General features: G+C 31.8%; 1 protein-coding gene across 7 annotated transcripts in view; it reads left to right on the top strand.

Moving 5' to 3' along the window:
- Positions 1-15,073, top strand: part of LOC149792302 (MAM domain-containing glycosylphosphatidylinositol anchor protein 1-like) — a 165,030-nt gene extending 149,957 nt beyond the window's left edge. The window contains exons 3-8 of one of the 7 annotated variants that reach the window (XM_089970871.1): positions 282-629; positions 4,732-4,809; positions 10,450-10,773; positions 11,489-11,596; positions 13,097-13,175; positions 14,240-15,073. In XM_089970871.1, coding sequence (XP_089826997.1) covers positions 282-629; positions 4,732-4,809; positions 10,450-10,773; positions 11,489-11,596; positions 13,097-13,175; positions 14,240-14,420 — 1,118 coding nt within the window. In that variant the 3' untranslated portion in view covers positions 14,421-15,073. Of the gene's footprint in view, positions 1-281; positions 630-4,731; positions 4,810-10,449; positions 10,774-11,488; positions 11,597-13,096; positions 14,090-14,239 lie in introns of those variants that run through there. The other 6 variants (XM_089970872.1, XM_089970875.1, XM_089970876.1 and 3 more) reach the window with 6 other exon arrangements.
- Positions 15,074-15,999: the final 926 nt, after the last annotated feature.

A 15,999-nucleotide genomic window follows, 5' to 3' on the forward strand; every position in this document is an offset into this window, starting at 1 on the left:
AGGACTTCGATTTTAATGCGACACTAAAGACGTAGAGAAGAAAAGAAAAGCATGTAATGTTTAAGCTAAAAGCTTGTAGTGCGCTTTCCCATGAATACATTATACAAATTAGAGAAATAAAATACTATGCAAATACGTATAGGTTTTCTATATTTGTTTGAGTTTTTCACTTCCATGATGCTAATGCACATTTGAAAAATATTTGTCATGAGTGAATAACCTTTTATACGCATGTTGTCACTTCGAGGATCACACAATTTGCTTTGTCTTTTATCCTTCAGATACGGCAGACTACTACATGATTATGAATGCATCAAGAAAGAAAGAAGGAGATAGGGTAGTACTACAACGCACGGTGTCTGATCATGAGGGTCGTGCCTGTCTTTCTTTCTGGTATCATATGTATGGATTACACATGGGAACTCTGAACGTTAACGTGAGAAGAAATGGCGATTCTCCACTTTTGGTGTGGTCTAAAACTGGAAACCAATTCACAGACTGGATTAATGCAGCTGTAGACCTGGAAATCGGTTCAAAAGTCATTATTGAGTTTGAAGCTATAAGAGGAAATGGATCTTACGGTAGCATGGCGTTAGATGATGTTTCCCTGGCCTATGAATCTTGTTTCAGTAAGTAAATGATTCATGTGCAAATTCCAACTTTCTCCCGAATATAATATGTTTGCTACAGTTCTGTATCTCTTTTAATAGGTTGTATTCACCAAGGACCTGTAAACTGTTTTATTGATTAGACAATGATTTTAACAATGGAATAACTTTCCTACGCAAATATATGACATTATATACTAATTGATAGCTAAATCGAGTATACTTCTTTGTTGTTTTGTTTGATCACGGAATTAGCTAGAGCACCTTGGAGTAAATTCATCAGCATACAGGTATTGATCCAATCAGTGTTTGAAATAATTTTCGATTTGTATTTACGTTCTGATTATGGGAATTTAACTGGATAAAAGTAAACTTAACTTGAGTTTGACCATTCAAAAGTGTTACTTTAATAACTAAACTTTAAAACATGTCGGTGGAAAATGGTGTTAGTATCATCACCAGTTGATTTTTTAAACTATGGTATGAAACAAAACAAGACAAGACTTGACAAAACTCTAGTTGTAAAGATTACAACGTATGACGTACATGATAAAGAACTTGAATATAGCGTGTGGTGTTATTATATAATACTTAATATGGTTTAAAAGATTCGGAAAAATTTAAAAACCTGCACATTTTTTAAGAGTCCTGCCTTACTTGTATTCAAAGACTTATTATTTGTGTTATTATGGAATTTTTATCATAAACTTCTTTTCACTTCTTGCTTTGAGAAGGAAATACTCATAACTTAAGAAATGTCCTTGCCCATGGTCAGAGAGAGAGAAAGAGAGATGGAAGGAAAAGAGTTCAGGCTCTGTTAAAAGAAGTGTCACTCTTAACGGTGTAGATACATACGGCCACATGTCCAGAGGTACGGCGGGATCGACTGTAAGGAAAGACAGATCCCTATGATTCTCTATGAACAAATTTTATTTAGATAATTGATATATTCAAAGATATATCTATAAAACTTGAGATTTTGAAGCACACGAAATACATATTCAATTACACATTTCCTTCGAGCTTACCAACTTCATACATTTGTATAATTTCTGCGTTTTAGAATATAATACAGATAGTTAGATCTCGAATAAATTCATGATAGCCAAATAGTATAAAATTTAATAGCTGCGATATAATAAACCAATCAGTTGGAGAAATGTATTTTGCTAAAATTAAAAATAGAATACTAATTTGGAATAGGTTGCTCAAACATTATTCTTTATTACTTAAAGAATATTTTATTTCCAAATTAAATCTAAACATGAAGTTGGTAGCGAATTTGTTGTTTCCAATAATAAGATGTACCATAAATACAAATGAATATAAATTATTTGAAACAATTAAACATTCCATTTCATTATAATATCAAATAGGAAGAACTAAACAAAAATTGAAAAAATATAAAGTCTAGATTGATCTTTACACTGAAAATCTCAGCATTAAGAAGTCTTTATACATTAAAGAAGTTTACGAACACAGACGATTCTTACCATGTAAGGAAATGCAGAGCCCTGCGATTCCCGATGAACGAATTGACTTTGCGCAAACTTGCTCTCAATTTATACGCAGTACTTGTAGTCGTTCATTTCGAATCAGATCATGGCTCTCGTCCTTTATCACGGCAAACGCGTATATCATGTAGCTTACTGATCCATTAGGGATTTAGGAATTTGCCTGTTCAGCAGCTTCCCACCAAGTCTAAATTGCTGAACTTAGGATACAAGAGAAACGTATTTTACTAGCTTTTGCTCTTGCTCATAAAGAGCAATCTTTCTTAAAATAGTATAAAGTTGAAGTACAGAAATATATAAAATTAATCTCAATATATTTTTGTGGAAAATTACTTTCTAAATAATTTAATCAAAAATCAACTTTGATACAATTTAGATAAAATTTCAATCTTAATACTTTTACTTAAACCTTCTGTCCTAATATATGTATATACGTTAGTTCTGGAAGTGTAAAAATGAGGTATAAGATTCCGCTTTTCATCAAGAAATAATAACATGGAAGACGATGATGATATTCATCCCGAATATATTGAGACTGACAGTGTCCAATATCTTTCGTTGTAGGGAACATTTTCCTGTCTAATAGATTCAATGGGAAACATGTGATTTGCAGTTCTAAACTTAATTGTTTTCAGATATATCTTTTGTTTATGAGATAGAGATCTTTTCTAAATCCAAAATAGTTTTAAATAACCTGTAATTAAGACCGATAGATGATGTATTGATGTTAACTGTCAAAACATGTATATACTTAGAATAATTTGGAAGACTAAGTAGTGAATGTGGAAAATTTAGGCTCATATAAAATAAAGAAGGAAAAACAAGTGTTTGTACCGTAGGGTCAAATGGGATTGTAAAATGAGGAAATTTAACATGAGTGGGACTATAGCGGGTCATGGGAAAGTTGAACATAGGTTAGGACTGTCTTGGGTGAATAGGAATTGAAGAGGTGTAACTTTATGGTACTGAACACCGGCAACAATGTTGCAACTGACTGACCTCAATCGGGAAGAACAGTGGAGCAAGGGCAGACCTGAATACGCGTTACTCTTTTGACAAATATAGACGGAGACGTTTCCAAAATTGAATTGTGTGACTATTTTAGCCTTTATCGTGTTTTTGAAGGTAATTCAGCATGACACCATGTTTGTTATGATCATAAATAAGGAAGTTGGTAATTTTCATCTATCACAAAAATCTCTGATGACTATTAGTAAAAAGAAAACATAATTCTAAAAAGTTTATTATTTGGATCAAACACTTGAATAAGATCACTTTCAACCTGTGTTATCATAGTTTGATACCCGTCATGAATGAAGACGCGGTTGATAACAACCTTGTTCCTTAATCTCCCTAGCTTCTGCTTCTAAGCCACATGGATTTGTATTGTTTATAACGGGGGGGGGGCGGGGGGCTTATATTGTTTCAAAGTAATCTCTCACGCATTTAAAACGATTTCATTCAAAAATCAAATTCAAATCAGCAATCTTAAAGGATTCAATTCTTAAAAGAATTCTTACAAAATTTTATGTCCAAATAGAGCTGCATTGTAAATGCGTTTCATATGCATCATCTAGAAAGAAATTTTGTGAGATGTGCTTTTGGCACTATCCTAGTCCCCCGAAATTATGTTGAAGCATGGATATTTTATAAAGATCTTCGTTTAAAACATTTATTATCCTTTGTTTGTTTTTGTATATGTAGGAAAATACAAAATATCTTTCCATACTGATCATTGAATTATGAATTTTTGCATATATAAAGAGTGTTATACAGTGTTATACATAATATATTTTGCATATATAAAAGTGTTATACAGTGTTATGCATAATTTGTTTTACATATATAAAAAGTGTTATACGGTCTTGTACATAAAAGGTTTTGCAAATATATATGAAAAGTCTTATACAATGCTATACATAATAAGTTTTGTATAAATACAAATTATTATACAGTGTTATACATAAAGTGTTTTCCATATATATAAAAGTGTTATACAATATTATATTTAATAATTTTGCATATAAAAAGTGATAAACAATCTCAAGCATAATATTTTTTGCATATATAAAAAGTGTTAAACAGTGTTATACATAATATTGTTTGCATATATAAAACGTATTATACAGTGTTATACATAATACTTTTTGCATATGTAAAAAGAGTTGAACAGTGTAATGCATAATATTTTTTGCATATATAAAAAATGTTAAACAGTGGTATCCATAATAATTTTTGCATATATATAAAACGTGTTATACAGTATTATAGATAATAATGTTTGCATATAGAAAGTGTTAAACAATGTTATGCACAATATGTTTTGCATATATAAAAAGTGTTACACAGTATTATACATAATATGTTTGCATATATAAAAAGTGTTATACAGTATTATACATAATATTTTTGCATATATAAAAGTGTTATACAGTGTTATACATAATAACTTTTGCATATATAAAAAATGTTATACAGTATTAAACATAATAATTTTTGAATATGTAAAAAGTTTTAATACTTCAAACAGTTTGGTGCACATTTTCATAAACGAGCTGGTAATCAAGCAATATTCAACTTGCTTTCTTTCTTTTTCATTACTTCGTCAGACTGCGCATTTGATGATGACTTCTGCCTATGGAAAGAGAATACAGGTTGGATGATCTCTCCTCATGAATCCAAATTAGGTAAAGTAATCCACATATGTATGGTAACGATCAAAATTAACACGATAATCTCGAAATATTTAGATAAGTCTGTGAAAGTAAAAGTATGCAATCGATCCCAAGGTTTACGGATTACCAGGTAAAAGGTGATAGAGATATATTTCAGCTCCGAGCAACATCACAAAAACATTTCATGAGAAACTATCATTTACTTTCGTGGATACAGTGATTACACGAATCAACAAAACTCTTCTGGAGTCAGACTCGACTTGCAAGAACGTTTTCATAGCAAATCAACTATGTGAAGTAGATGGGATAGTATTGGGCACAAGAAAAGTTATATACCTTGCATTTGCCATTTGATTTTATTTTGGTGCTGTGGTGAGGCATTTGTTTGGCCCAACCAACCTTAATACACTCGATAAATTGCATTTCAAATTTTGTATATCAAGACAAATGTTGTACATATGAGGCACTGTTAATAAAACTTGCGTTAAAACTTTATATACACAAACATATATTATGTATACAAACATATATTTCGTTCTGTACAACAGAACGATATTCGTGCCTGTTTCTTGTTGAATTTTCACATTAACGTTTTAAAATGTAATTAAAATTGCATCATTTGTTTAGAGCACGACGGATTTAATCATAATTCATATTCACCTATAACGCAACACAATTCATTCGATACATACTGAAAAATACTGACCTCTGTACAAGTAATATGTCCTGTTCGTTATGAAAGAGTGCATTTTTTATACAGCACAGAGCCTTATGGGAACCGACACGCGCCACTTCTAACAAATATCATCTGCATCACCTTTAATTAGCATTTATTTTCATTTGACATGTTTATGTCAGGAATAAAAACGTCTAAAGACAAATGGACTAAAATGAATGTTTACAGTATTTGAATATACAGAAATGCACAGTAACCAGCTTTGAATAATAATAATAATAATAATAATAATAATAATAATAATAATAATAATAATAATTATAATAATTATAATAATAATAATTATTATAGATGCTACTTTCAACATTATTTTAAATGATTGCTGAGTAGCTTGACTAAATTGTATTGTTTCTGATTTTCGAAAAGGTAAATCATGTATATATCATGTATTTATTAATTTCAAATATATATTTATTTTTAACACCCACATTTAATTACCCAAGATAACACTACGTCAATCATATAATTTCCCTTCGTTTTATTACACATGTCCATTATTATCAATGACTACTTTTATGTATAGAAATATATTCATATAACACATTCGGTTTTGTTCTTAAGCAAGGTAAAATATTACTTTTTTAAATACTTGAAAGATAAATATTAATTATAATATTAATTTAAATTGTCATTAGCAATGTTGGTTAATTTGAGTATTATGCAAGCCTACCTCCCAACATCCACACAGCGCAACCACCACAACCAGCTTTTTGTAACAATTTGTCCATTTGCACATTGTCCTTGGTTTGGAGGTATAATAATTTTGCAATTCTTGCAATTAATATTAGTGGGTTCGAGTCTCTGGTTCGGCCTATGTGGGTATGTGAGAAAGCTTGTCTGTAGCTTCTCGTGGGTCGGTGGTTCTTTCCGGGGGTTTCCCGGGTTCTTCCTCCACCATTAATACTGGCCGCCATGTATTACCTATCTTATGCTTTAAAAAAATGACGTTAAGCCCCACAACAACAACAACAACATCCACAATTAATATTATGATCTTGGCAACGGTATGAACGTAAATCCATGCTATAGTTGGGGCAACGGTATGAACATAAATCAGTGCTATTGCTGGGGCAATGATATAGACATAAATCCATGTTATAGTTAGGTCAACGGTATGAACATAAGTCAGTGCTATTGCAGGGGCAATGATATAGACATCGTCGGGGCAATAGTACGAACATACATCCATGCTATAGTTAGGGTAGCGGAATGAACATAAATCCATGCTATAGTTGGGGCAATGGTATGAACATGAATCAGTGCTATAGTTGCGGCAATGGTATGAACATAAATCCATGCCATAATTGGGTTAATAATAGAGACACAAGTCCATGCTATAGTTGGGGCAACGGTATGGACATAAATATATGCTATAATTGGTTTCATATTACAGATATGAGTCCATGCTATAGATAGTATAGACATAAATCCATTCTCTAGTTGGGGCAACGCTATAGACCTAAATCAATGCCATAGTTGGGGTAACGGTAAAGACATAAATCCATGCCATAGCTGCGGTAACAGTATAGACATAAATCCATGCTCCAGTTGGGGCAATAGTATATACATAAATTCATACTCTAGTTGGGGCAACGGTATAGACCTAAATCCATGATATAGTTTGGGGAAAATTGTATTGTCTTAATAATCAATACTAAATAATAATTTTTGACCAAATAAAAACATGATTGGTTCTCTCAGGTTTCAATAGTTCAACATTTTGTATATTTTGACCTTTCAACTATGTACAAGACTTGAACATTATAAACTGCAACTACAGTATGTTAAAACTATTCTAATACAAACTGTTGCACAACTAAAACTCCAGAATCAAAAGGTAAAAAAAATTGCAATTACTTCACTCTTGCAAACTTTGATGTATTTAATTAGAACAATAATTTATTCATTTACAATATGCAAGTTATTTTGAATTCCATTAATCCATACTCATAAAATAAAAGTGTTAAAATATTGATTTCATCTCTCATCGTCCCTCTGCCTGTTCATTCATTCATACGCCTTTCTATAGTACACATTTAATACACAATTTTAAGTTTGGAAAGCAATATATACATATATATAATCTATTTCATGCTAGCTTATATTGTGAATAATAATATTGCGTTGTGTGTTTTGGCTGAGTAAAGATTAAAATGGTTATTTTGCAAACAGCATTTTGCACAGCTTATTTTTTATCAATGATTGCATATTATTGTTTAAGATAGTTATCACTTGTATCATATTCTTTACTAAACTTGAAGTCAAAGACCTATCCTTGGTTTATGCTTAGAATGCTGTAGAAACGAACTTTGGACCCTTATCCTGGTCCTCGTATTGTGCCTTAGGTTTTTATATTACGGTTATTTACATTAAATTTATTAATTTATATCATAGCATATGTAATGAAATAAAAAAAACTAGTTAAAAATGATTTAAATAAATAAACACCATTCTAATCTTTTTCTGTATAAAAACAATTTTACCGAATCATATTCTTCCACAATTAATGACATTTTTTCAAAGCCCCTTGCCTTTCACTGAGGTAGGCAAATTATTGAAAATATTTAATAACTACTTCATACATAAAGTGCTAAAAAAATGTCCATACATAAATAGTTTTGGAAAATATCAGACATAACATGTGACCACTGATCGGATTGGACAGATTTCAGATGGTCGAGGAATGTTTATAAAAAAATTACTGTATCAAACTTGTGGTTATGGTTTTACTTTAAATATTACTCAAAGCAATATCCTCTGGAAAACATTGTATGTTCATCACGTATTGGTTGCCTGTCTAGATCTTAGGTAAGGGACCGATACAGTCCATTAGTATTTAGCTAAGCGGCTCGTCAGATACAGGAATAGGTTGTAGATAGGTATCTAGGTATCTTAGGTATAGCTATCTTAGGTATGCCTTAGGTATCTTTTGATTGGGTTCTTCTACCATTTGAAAAATGTCACAATATCTATAGCACTTAGAAACGTCAATGTTTACTTTTCAGCCAATAGAAATGGTTAATGATATTCTGATAGGTATTTTGACTACAAATGACCAGACAATGGAGTTTCTTGAGGTAGACTACGAATTACCAGTTCATTATTATTTAGTGACAACAATTTGGCAACTCGCTGACCAATCGTCACTAGCAGGTACTTTCCAAGGTCTCCTATTTCTCATAAGGAACAATTTGTTTTACAATAAAAAAACTTGGTACTTGTGTGGCTTCAATTTCACTAATAGACATATGAAAACAAACAGGAGATCTCAGGATCCAGTTTTTGATTCTCATTGATTGCTAATTTTTTCCATAACTGCTGAACACCTGATAAATTTGTTCAGCAAGAAATCCACGTTTCATTGTTCTGACTAGTATCAGGCGGCTTTTTGATAAAATAAAGGACATACTGGAGTGTACCAGTTCTAGAGTTTAGTCAATAATATTTTGGATCCATCTTAAGACATTTTAATTACTAATATTCACCAACAGAACGGAAAGCGAAAGTGCTATTCCTGGATTATATAGGAGTCTATGGGAGATTGATTGATAATAGTAGGCAGAATTAATATTTAATACCAATAACACCATCAGATATTTTAGAGACATTTTTGTTTGTACTCTACGGAGATTCGAAAATAGGTCTGGGGTGAACGGTACTTATCGCATTACCTGCAAGTACTAAAGCATATTCGATCACAGTTAAGCACAGTTTACAAAATAAATTGACACTACTGAGTCGGTGTTATATGCACTAGTATGTAGAAGACACACTCGCATGACGTTCTAGTAATTATGTATCATCTATCTATACAGTCATTCCGGATTCCTATGAAAGAAATCAAGGTATATAGGATTAATTATAGAGAATTACAAATATACAGCAAACAGACGGAAAGTGCTCTTTCTGGACTCTATCAAAGAATGCTTGATAATAATAGGCAGAATTAATATTTAATACAAATTATACTATCATACAGGTTAGATAATTTTTATGTTTGGTGTATATTTGTTTAATATGTATAAAAGAGTATTATGATATAAATCTTTATATTGACAGGAGTCGATTTGAATATCTGTATTGTGTGGTAAATTGGTATCCACAATTTTAGATTTTAAGGGTCATTTGTAAACATCATATTACATAGCTAACTTTTGCCTTGGATTGTAGGCTAATTGTTATGATAATATTAGTCAACCTATTTACCTGGATCCTTAAAATTATAAGGTCCATCTGATTTCAGTCAGGTTGATTGTGAAAATGTAAGTAAACATACTTCATCTTGTTTACGAATATTACACGAAAATGAACCTCGTCTTAGTCCTCTATTTTGTGTCTAAAGTGTATATGTAAATAATGTGATAGACAGAATTATTTATTCCTATTTTAAACTCCATCTAGTGAAATCGGTAGTCCAATTGAGAGGATTTCAAATTATCCATTGGAATTACAAAGTGCTTATTAGCTTCAGGACTAAATCACTATTTTGAGATTATTGTGAATTCATTGTAAGACATTCCGGATGATATAGTTGTGACACATCATGATATCGCTGTGATACATCAGGACTGTTTGCAGATCGGCACATTAAAGACCATTAATACATCAGCTCATTCAATACTTGAATTCATTTGGAACACATTATACTTTGGGACGTGTATAGATGTTGAGGGATTATTTGGGATTTAATTCACACAAAAATTTTAATTTTCATATTTTATGCTAGGGAAATAAAGTATTTAATAAAAGTATGTACAACAACACAGTGTAAAACATTTCATAAGGCCGTGTAGAGTGTTCTGAATGAATTCCAGTATTGGATCCGCTTGTGTCATCATAGTTTACGTTAACATAAAAGGCTCTATGCATAGTATTTGTTACCATAAACGTCCTTCTTCTTTTAATTTTTGTGGAAGGAATGTACGCAACCATGGTTGTTCCTCAAGACTGTGTAAACAAAGGTCACAGTTTATCGACACCCGTCCATGCTATGCAGGGACCAGTCTGTATAAGCTTTTTTTACTTCCTTAACGGATCAAATAACCGTCTACATCTCTATATGAGCAGTCAGGACCTTGAATCTGTAATATGGACTAGAAGTTCCAGCAGTACCTGGAGCATAGCTTCCACATTTGTGAATGAGAGTTCTCCCAACTTCACGCTATTTTTTGAGTTGTATCCTGGCAAAGGATGTTTGGGAGAAGCTGGACTGAAAAATGTATCTGTAATGATGGGAAAATGTCAGTGCAAGTACTCTCTCTCTCTCTCTCTCTCTCTCTCTCTCTCTCTCTCCCTATCGCTCTCTCTCTCTCTCTCTCTCTCTCTCTCTCTCTCTCTCTCTCTCTATCACTCTCTGGCACGAAGTCAGCTTAGGACAAATCTACAAGTTTACATAAGAAACAACTGAACATAAAGAGTAAGTAAAATGAGCGTAATTAATTCGTGAGACATTTTTCAAAAAGAGCTATTCCTTGTCGTAGAAGATCGTAAATAAAACTGTTCTTGTCAGCGTCCATGTTTTAGGCAAGTCCGACACGGAAATAGAAAACCAAATGGTAGACAGTGTCAAATTTGTCCTGATGATTTAAATGATGAGAAATTTGCTGCAAATAATCTGCTGACCTTTTGGTTTGGTTTTGGATTCGCACTTTTTCGTAGTCATAATAATGTAAAACTTTCAAAATAAATTTATTAATATATATTGTATGTGCTATTAAGGTTGACATTCCATGTAAAGTGTTGAATTTTGACATTTGTTTCCTATTTAGGATTAAATGCTCTACAAACAACATGTAAGTAATTGTAGCGGCCATCGCAATGTTATTTTACTGAATAAATTGCTCCTTTGGATGTGCGCGTCACAGTGTACTTAAGTACACCAAAGCTTTTGAGTTACGCCTTTCCTGGCACAGTATCAAATACGGACGTTAAAAAAATCACATGGCATTTGTTTAGGTTCAACCGTCATAAACAAAACGACTTCTGCTCACCAGAGTGTATCTGAATCCCTCACAACGTCATCAACGGATTTCATCCATGAAACGGATTACACAAAAATATCAGGTAACGTGATGCTCGTTATGTGAAATTGCGATTCGGAACTTTATAATACCAGGAAAACAATTTCTCTTGATGTAAGCACTCAAAGTTACAGATAACCCATTTCTTATTTAACCATTTACGTAGGTATATGCATATTTACACAGGCATATAAATATCTACACAGGCATATAAATATTTACACAGTCATATAAACATGGACGTAGGCATATAAACATTTACGTAGGCATATAAAAATTTACATAGGCATATAAATATTTACACAGGCATATAAATATCTACACAGGCATCTAAACATTGACGTAGGAATATAAACATTTACGTAGGCATATAAAAATTTACGTAGGCATATAAATATTTACTTTGGCATATAAATATTTACAGAGGCATATAAACATTTACGTAGGCATATAACCGTTTACATAGGCATATAAATATTTACATAGGCATATAAACATTTACGTAGGCATATAACCATTTACATAGGCTTATAACTATTTACACAGGCATATAAACATTTATGTAGGCATATAAATATTTACGCAGGCATATAAATATTTACACAGGCATATAAACATTTACGTAGGCATATAAACATTTACGTATGCATATAAACATTTACGTAAGCATATAAATATTTACAGAGGCATATAAACATTTACGTAAGCATATAAACATTTACGTATGCAAATGAACATTTATGTAGGCATATACATATTTACACAGGCATATAAACATTTACGTAGGCATTTAAACATTTACGTATGCATATAAACATGTATGCCATCGTATTGTTACGTTCGCGTTTTACTGTTACAAGTTTAGCACTTTCAAACAACAAATAAAGTGTACATTTTGGATATATTTTAAGTAAGAAAGAACCAAATTAGGATGACCTTCATATTTTTAAATGTTATCTCTTTTCAGTAATTTTTTAATGCCATTTACTGACTCGATGGGACATTGCCTAAATTGTATTCCCATAACACGATTTTTTGTACCATTTTGTTATTTACCTGTGTAACATTTTGTATATACTCCATTTTTCTTCTGTTTTTTATAGATGAAAGCAAATCCACATATTATGTATGTTTAACTCCTTCATTTTAATATCCGCTGTGTTTTGTTTGTTTGTTATTTTAATTCAATCACATTATACAAACTGATTATCCTACAAGAAATCAAAGTTGTTATGCTTCTTGATCGGTCTATGTATTTTCCTTTCGTTAAGCTCATAATTGTAATTAGAAAGTGTCCTATTGGTATGCAGTACCCAAAAATCTGCAGTCTGACAATATGGCAGTATAACACGTTGAATTTGTAACATCACAGCATGACAGAATATTAAGTTTGCTGATTCAAGTCTTAAGATTGCTTATTCAAGTCATGAGCTTGCTGATTCAAGTCTTAAGATTGCTTATTCAAGTCGTGAGCTTGCTGATTCAAGTATTAAGCATATTAACTCTATACAAAAGTGTATCACAGTTCTGTAATTTTTTTCAGTATGTGTTATAATTGGGTTAGTAGCCGTGGCCATTCTGTTGGTAGCTGTTGTCCTATTTGCAAAAGTTTGGATACTGAGGTAACGAAAAGAGAGAGAGAGTACCGTCTCTTGTTTCCATGCTTTTTGTGGAAAGCGTGGGCAGTATGTTATATGCACAATATGTGTCTAGACGGTACAATCGGAGCTGAAGTGGTGAAGGACCGAGATAAGGTCAATGGCTATGTAGATTCACCGTAGATTCAGTGATACGATACATTTGTATGCTTTTATGCTCATGCTAATTTGTATACACAAACTTCTGTGCAGTTCTTGTCAGATTTATTGTCAGATTTCCAATGTTACAGACTGAACCCAACTTTTATATTCATGAATCCAAACAATTTACTATTTTTTAGATAGGAATATTATTTTGGTGCCAGTCTCCAATTGTAAATGTTAAGTGCATTCGTTGCAAAGGCAAGATCGTTTGCAAAAGAAAAATTTACTTTGCAAAGGTCATGCCCACTCGCCATGAGTTTACCTTAATGACGATATTAATCATACGAAGACTTGTCACGATAAAGAAAATATCTGATTACGTTGTTTATCTGTCCACAACTCACCACTCTGTTTCTCTTCTCAAGTGCTTTCACACAGAGCAACACATCATAATTTCTCTATGAAAACGAAATCAACATTGGTATTGTTTTTAGTTTCTAACACATCCACTGTTTACAGTTTAAAAACAGTTGCTGTCAATATATTTGTAATAAAAATGTAAAAAGGGTCATATTCAGCGAATATTACTTATACAAACACACAGGAGTTGTATTAATAAAAGCAAATTGTACAAATGATTCTGAAATAAGAATTTAATTTGATACCAGTTATTTTCTAAGGAGACAGAAAAAACACGTATCAAATGACTAAAATAAATGATTGTTCACCGTTGTGTAGGACAAAAGTTAATGACGCCAAGACACCAAGACAATCAACCAGTTTACACACACACACACGCGCACACACACACACACACACACACATATGTATATATATATATATATATATATATATATATATATATATATATATATATATATATATATATATATATATATATATATATATATATATATATATATATATATTTTTTTTTTTTTCAGGAGAAATCACTGCTCAGAAATAAGAAATGCCGCAAACGCCAAACTTGAACACGGAGGAAATACAGAGGACTACTTGCACGTAGTTTATAGTTCCAATCCTAGCACTACACAACACCCTAATATTCCTTACCCACATAACATAAGGAGCAACAATGATATCGAATATGATTACGTTTCCTAGACAACGAATAGGCATCCCTTTCGCAAAAATCTTCTCTCTTGGTGCAGACTAATGTTGTAGGATGAGAATTAATATCATTTATATAGTATATATGATTACTGACGAAACATTTTGATGATTGGTTCGGATAATATGTTTTTATGTAACGATGCAAACCAGTTCCTGCACATATTATATTATCGGACCAACAATTATTTTGCAGCCAAGGAGGTGTATTAAAAAACAGAGTACTCAATATTTTAAGATGCACTCACTGACTTGTAAATGGATTCACATTGTCTTCATTATACATTGAACATACTTCAATCTATGTACCATAATTAAGAACAAAATGTGTTTGCTTTCATTTTATTATCATGTATTTAATTTCACACTGACAAAATATATAGCCTCTTGGTGCGTGGCTATTTTATTTGGTGCAGACCAGGTAGTCCCCTGTTTAGCAGCACAAGGGTAAGAAGATGCTGCGATTCACCTCTTTTTCTAAGCTTAAAAATATCTTCATCTTTGTTGAATGAAAGCATTTGTAGTTTATATGCCAAACTAAGGAAGAAGTTAATGTCATTATATATACATGGCGTTACTTCTTAACTTGGTGTATCGGAACGCTGCAAACATTGGGGAGAAATTAAAGAGAAAGTGCGTTGGTTGCTACGACTGTCTTTTTATGTAATGAGACGAAATGTTTATATAGTTTTATTGGTCGCAGTTAAGGTCATATACAATAAAATTACAAAGCCAACAAAAGCATAAGGAACTTGTCGTAAATCGGCCTGACATAATTTTGAAAGCCGTAAATCAGCCTCACACACTTTTGGCAACAGAGAATTCATGTAATCTCCCTAAGTGTGCAATATTGAAACAAATGATTCAACAACATACACGCTATTTATGCATTTGATTAGAAAGGTCTATTATCTTGAAAGTGTGCACATTGGATGAATTTGTAAATATTCTGTCAACTGATGTTGTTTGGACAATTATTGTTAAATGACTTTTCCCGTACTTTTCTATGCAAAGAACCTTATTATGGGATAGTCATTCAACTAAAGTAAATGATTTTTCTGATTAAATTCCAAACGATCCTTTAGGTAGTTCTAATCAAATATTTTCAAATGGAACAATAAAGAAATATATGATAATAAAAGTACATAGCAGAGATTTTTGGGCGGGTAGGGGAGGATGAGACATATTATAAGTTAGCTAGTGTTACAATTTTGTGATCATACAGATCACAAAATTAAGTAAAAGAAAAGAAAGAAGAAACAAAAAAGTTTTGTACAAGTTAACAAACCATCTGATTATTAAATTGATAAATGAAAAATTTGAGACGAAATTACGGTATAATGAAGTGAATCCAAGTTAGTCCTTATTAAGGTCTATGAAAATCCTAAACGAATGAAAAGTCCCTTATAACTTTCATTACAGGAAATGTACTGGTCCTTCAAGAACCGTAATGTTGTGTTGATTTCTTTGTCCAGAATTCCTTCGAATAATTTAAAACAGTTATTTATGTACAAATAATGTGCACCTTCAATCACCACTGAACAGTCCAAACAAAATTTTTCCTCTGAAAAAA

The sequence above is a fragment of the Sinohyriopsis cumingii genome, chromosome 9 (assembly GCF_028554795.1).
Source record: "Sinohyriopsis cumingii isolate HCF-2022 chromosome 9, ASM2855479v2, whole genome shotgun sequence".
In the NCBI taxonomy this organism is placed as follows: domain Eukaryota; kingdom Metazoa; phylum Mollusca; class Bivalvia; order Unionida; family Unionidae; genus Sinohyriopsis; species Sinohyriopsis cumingii.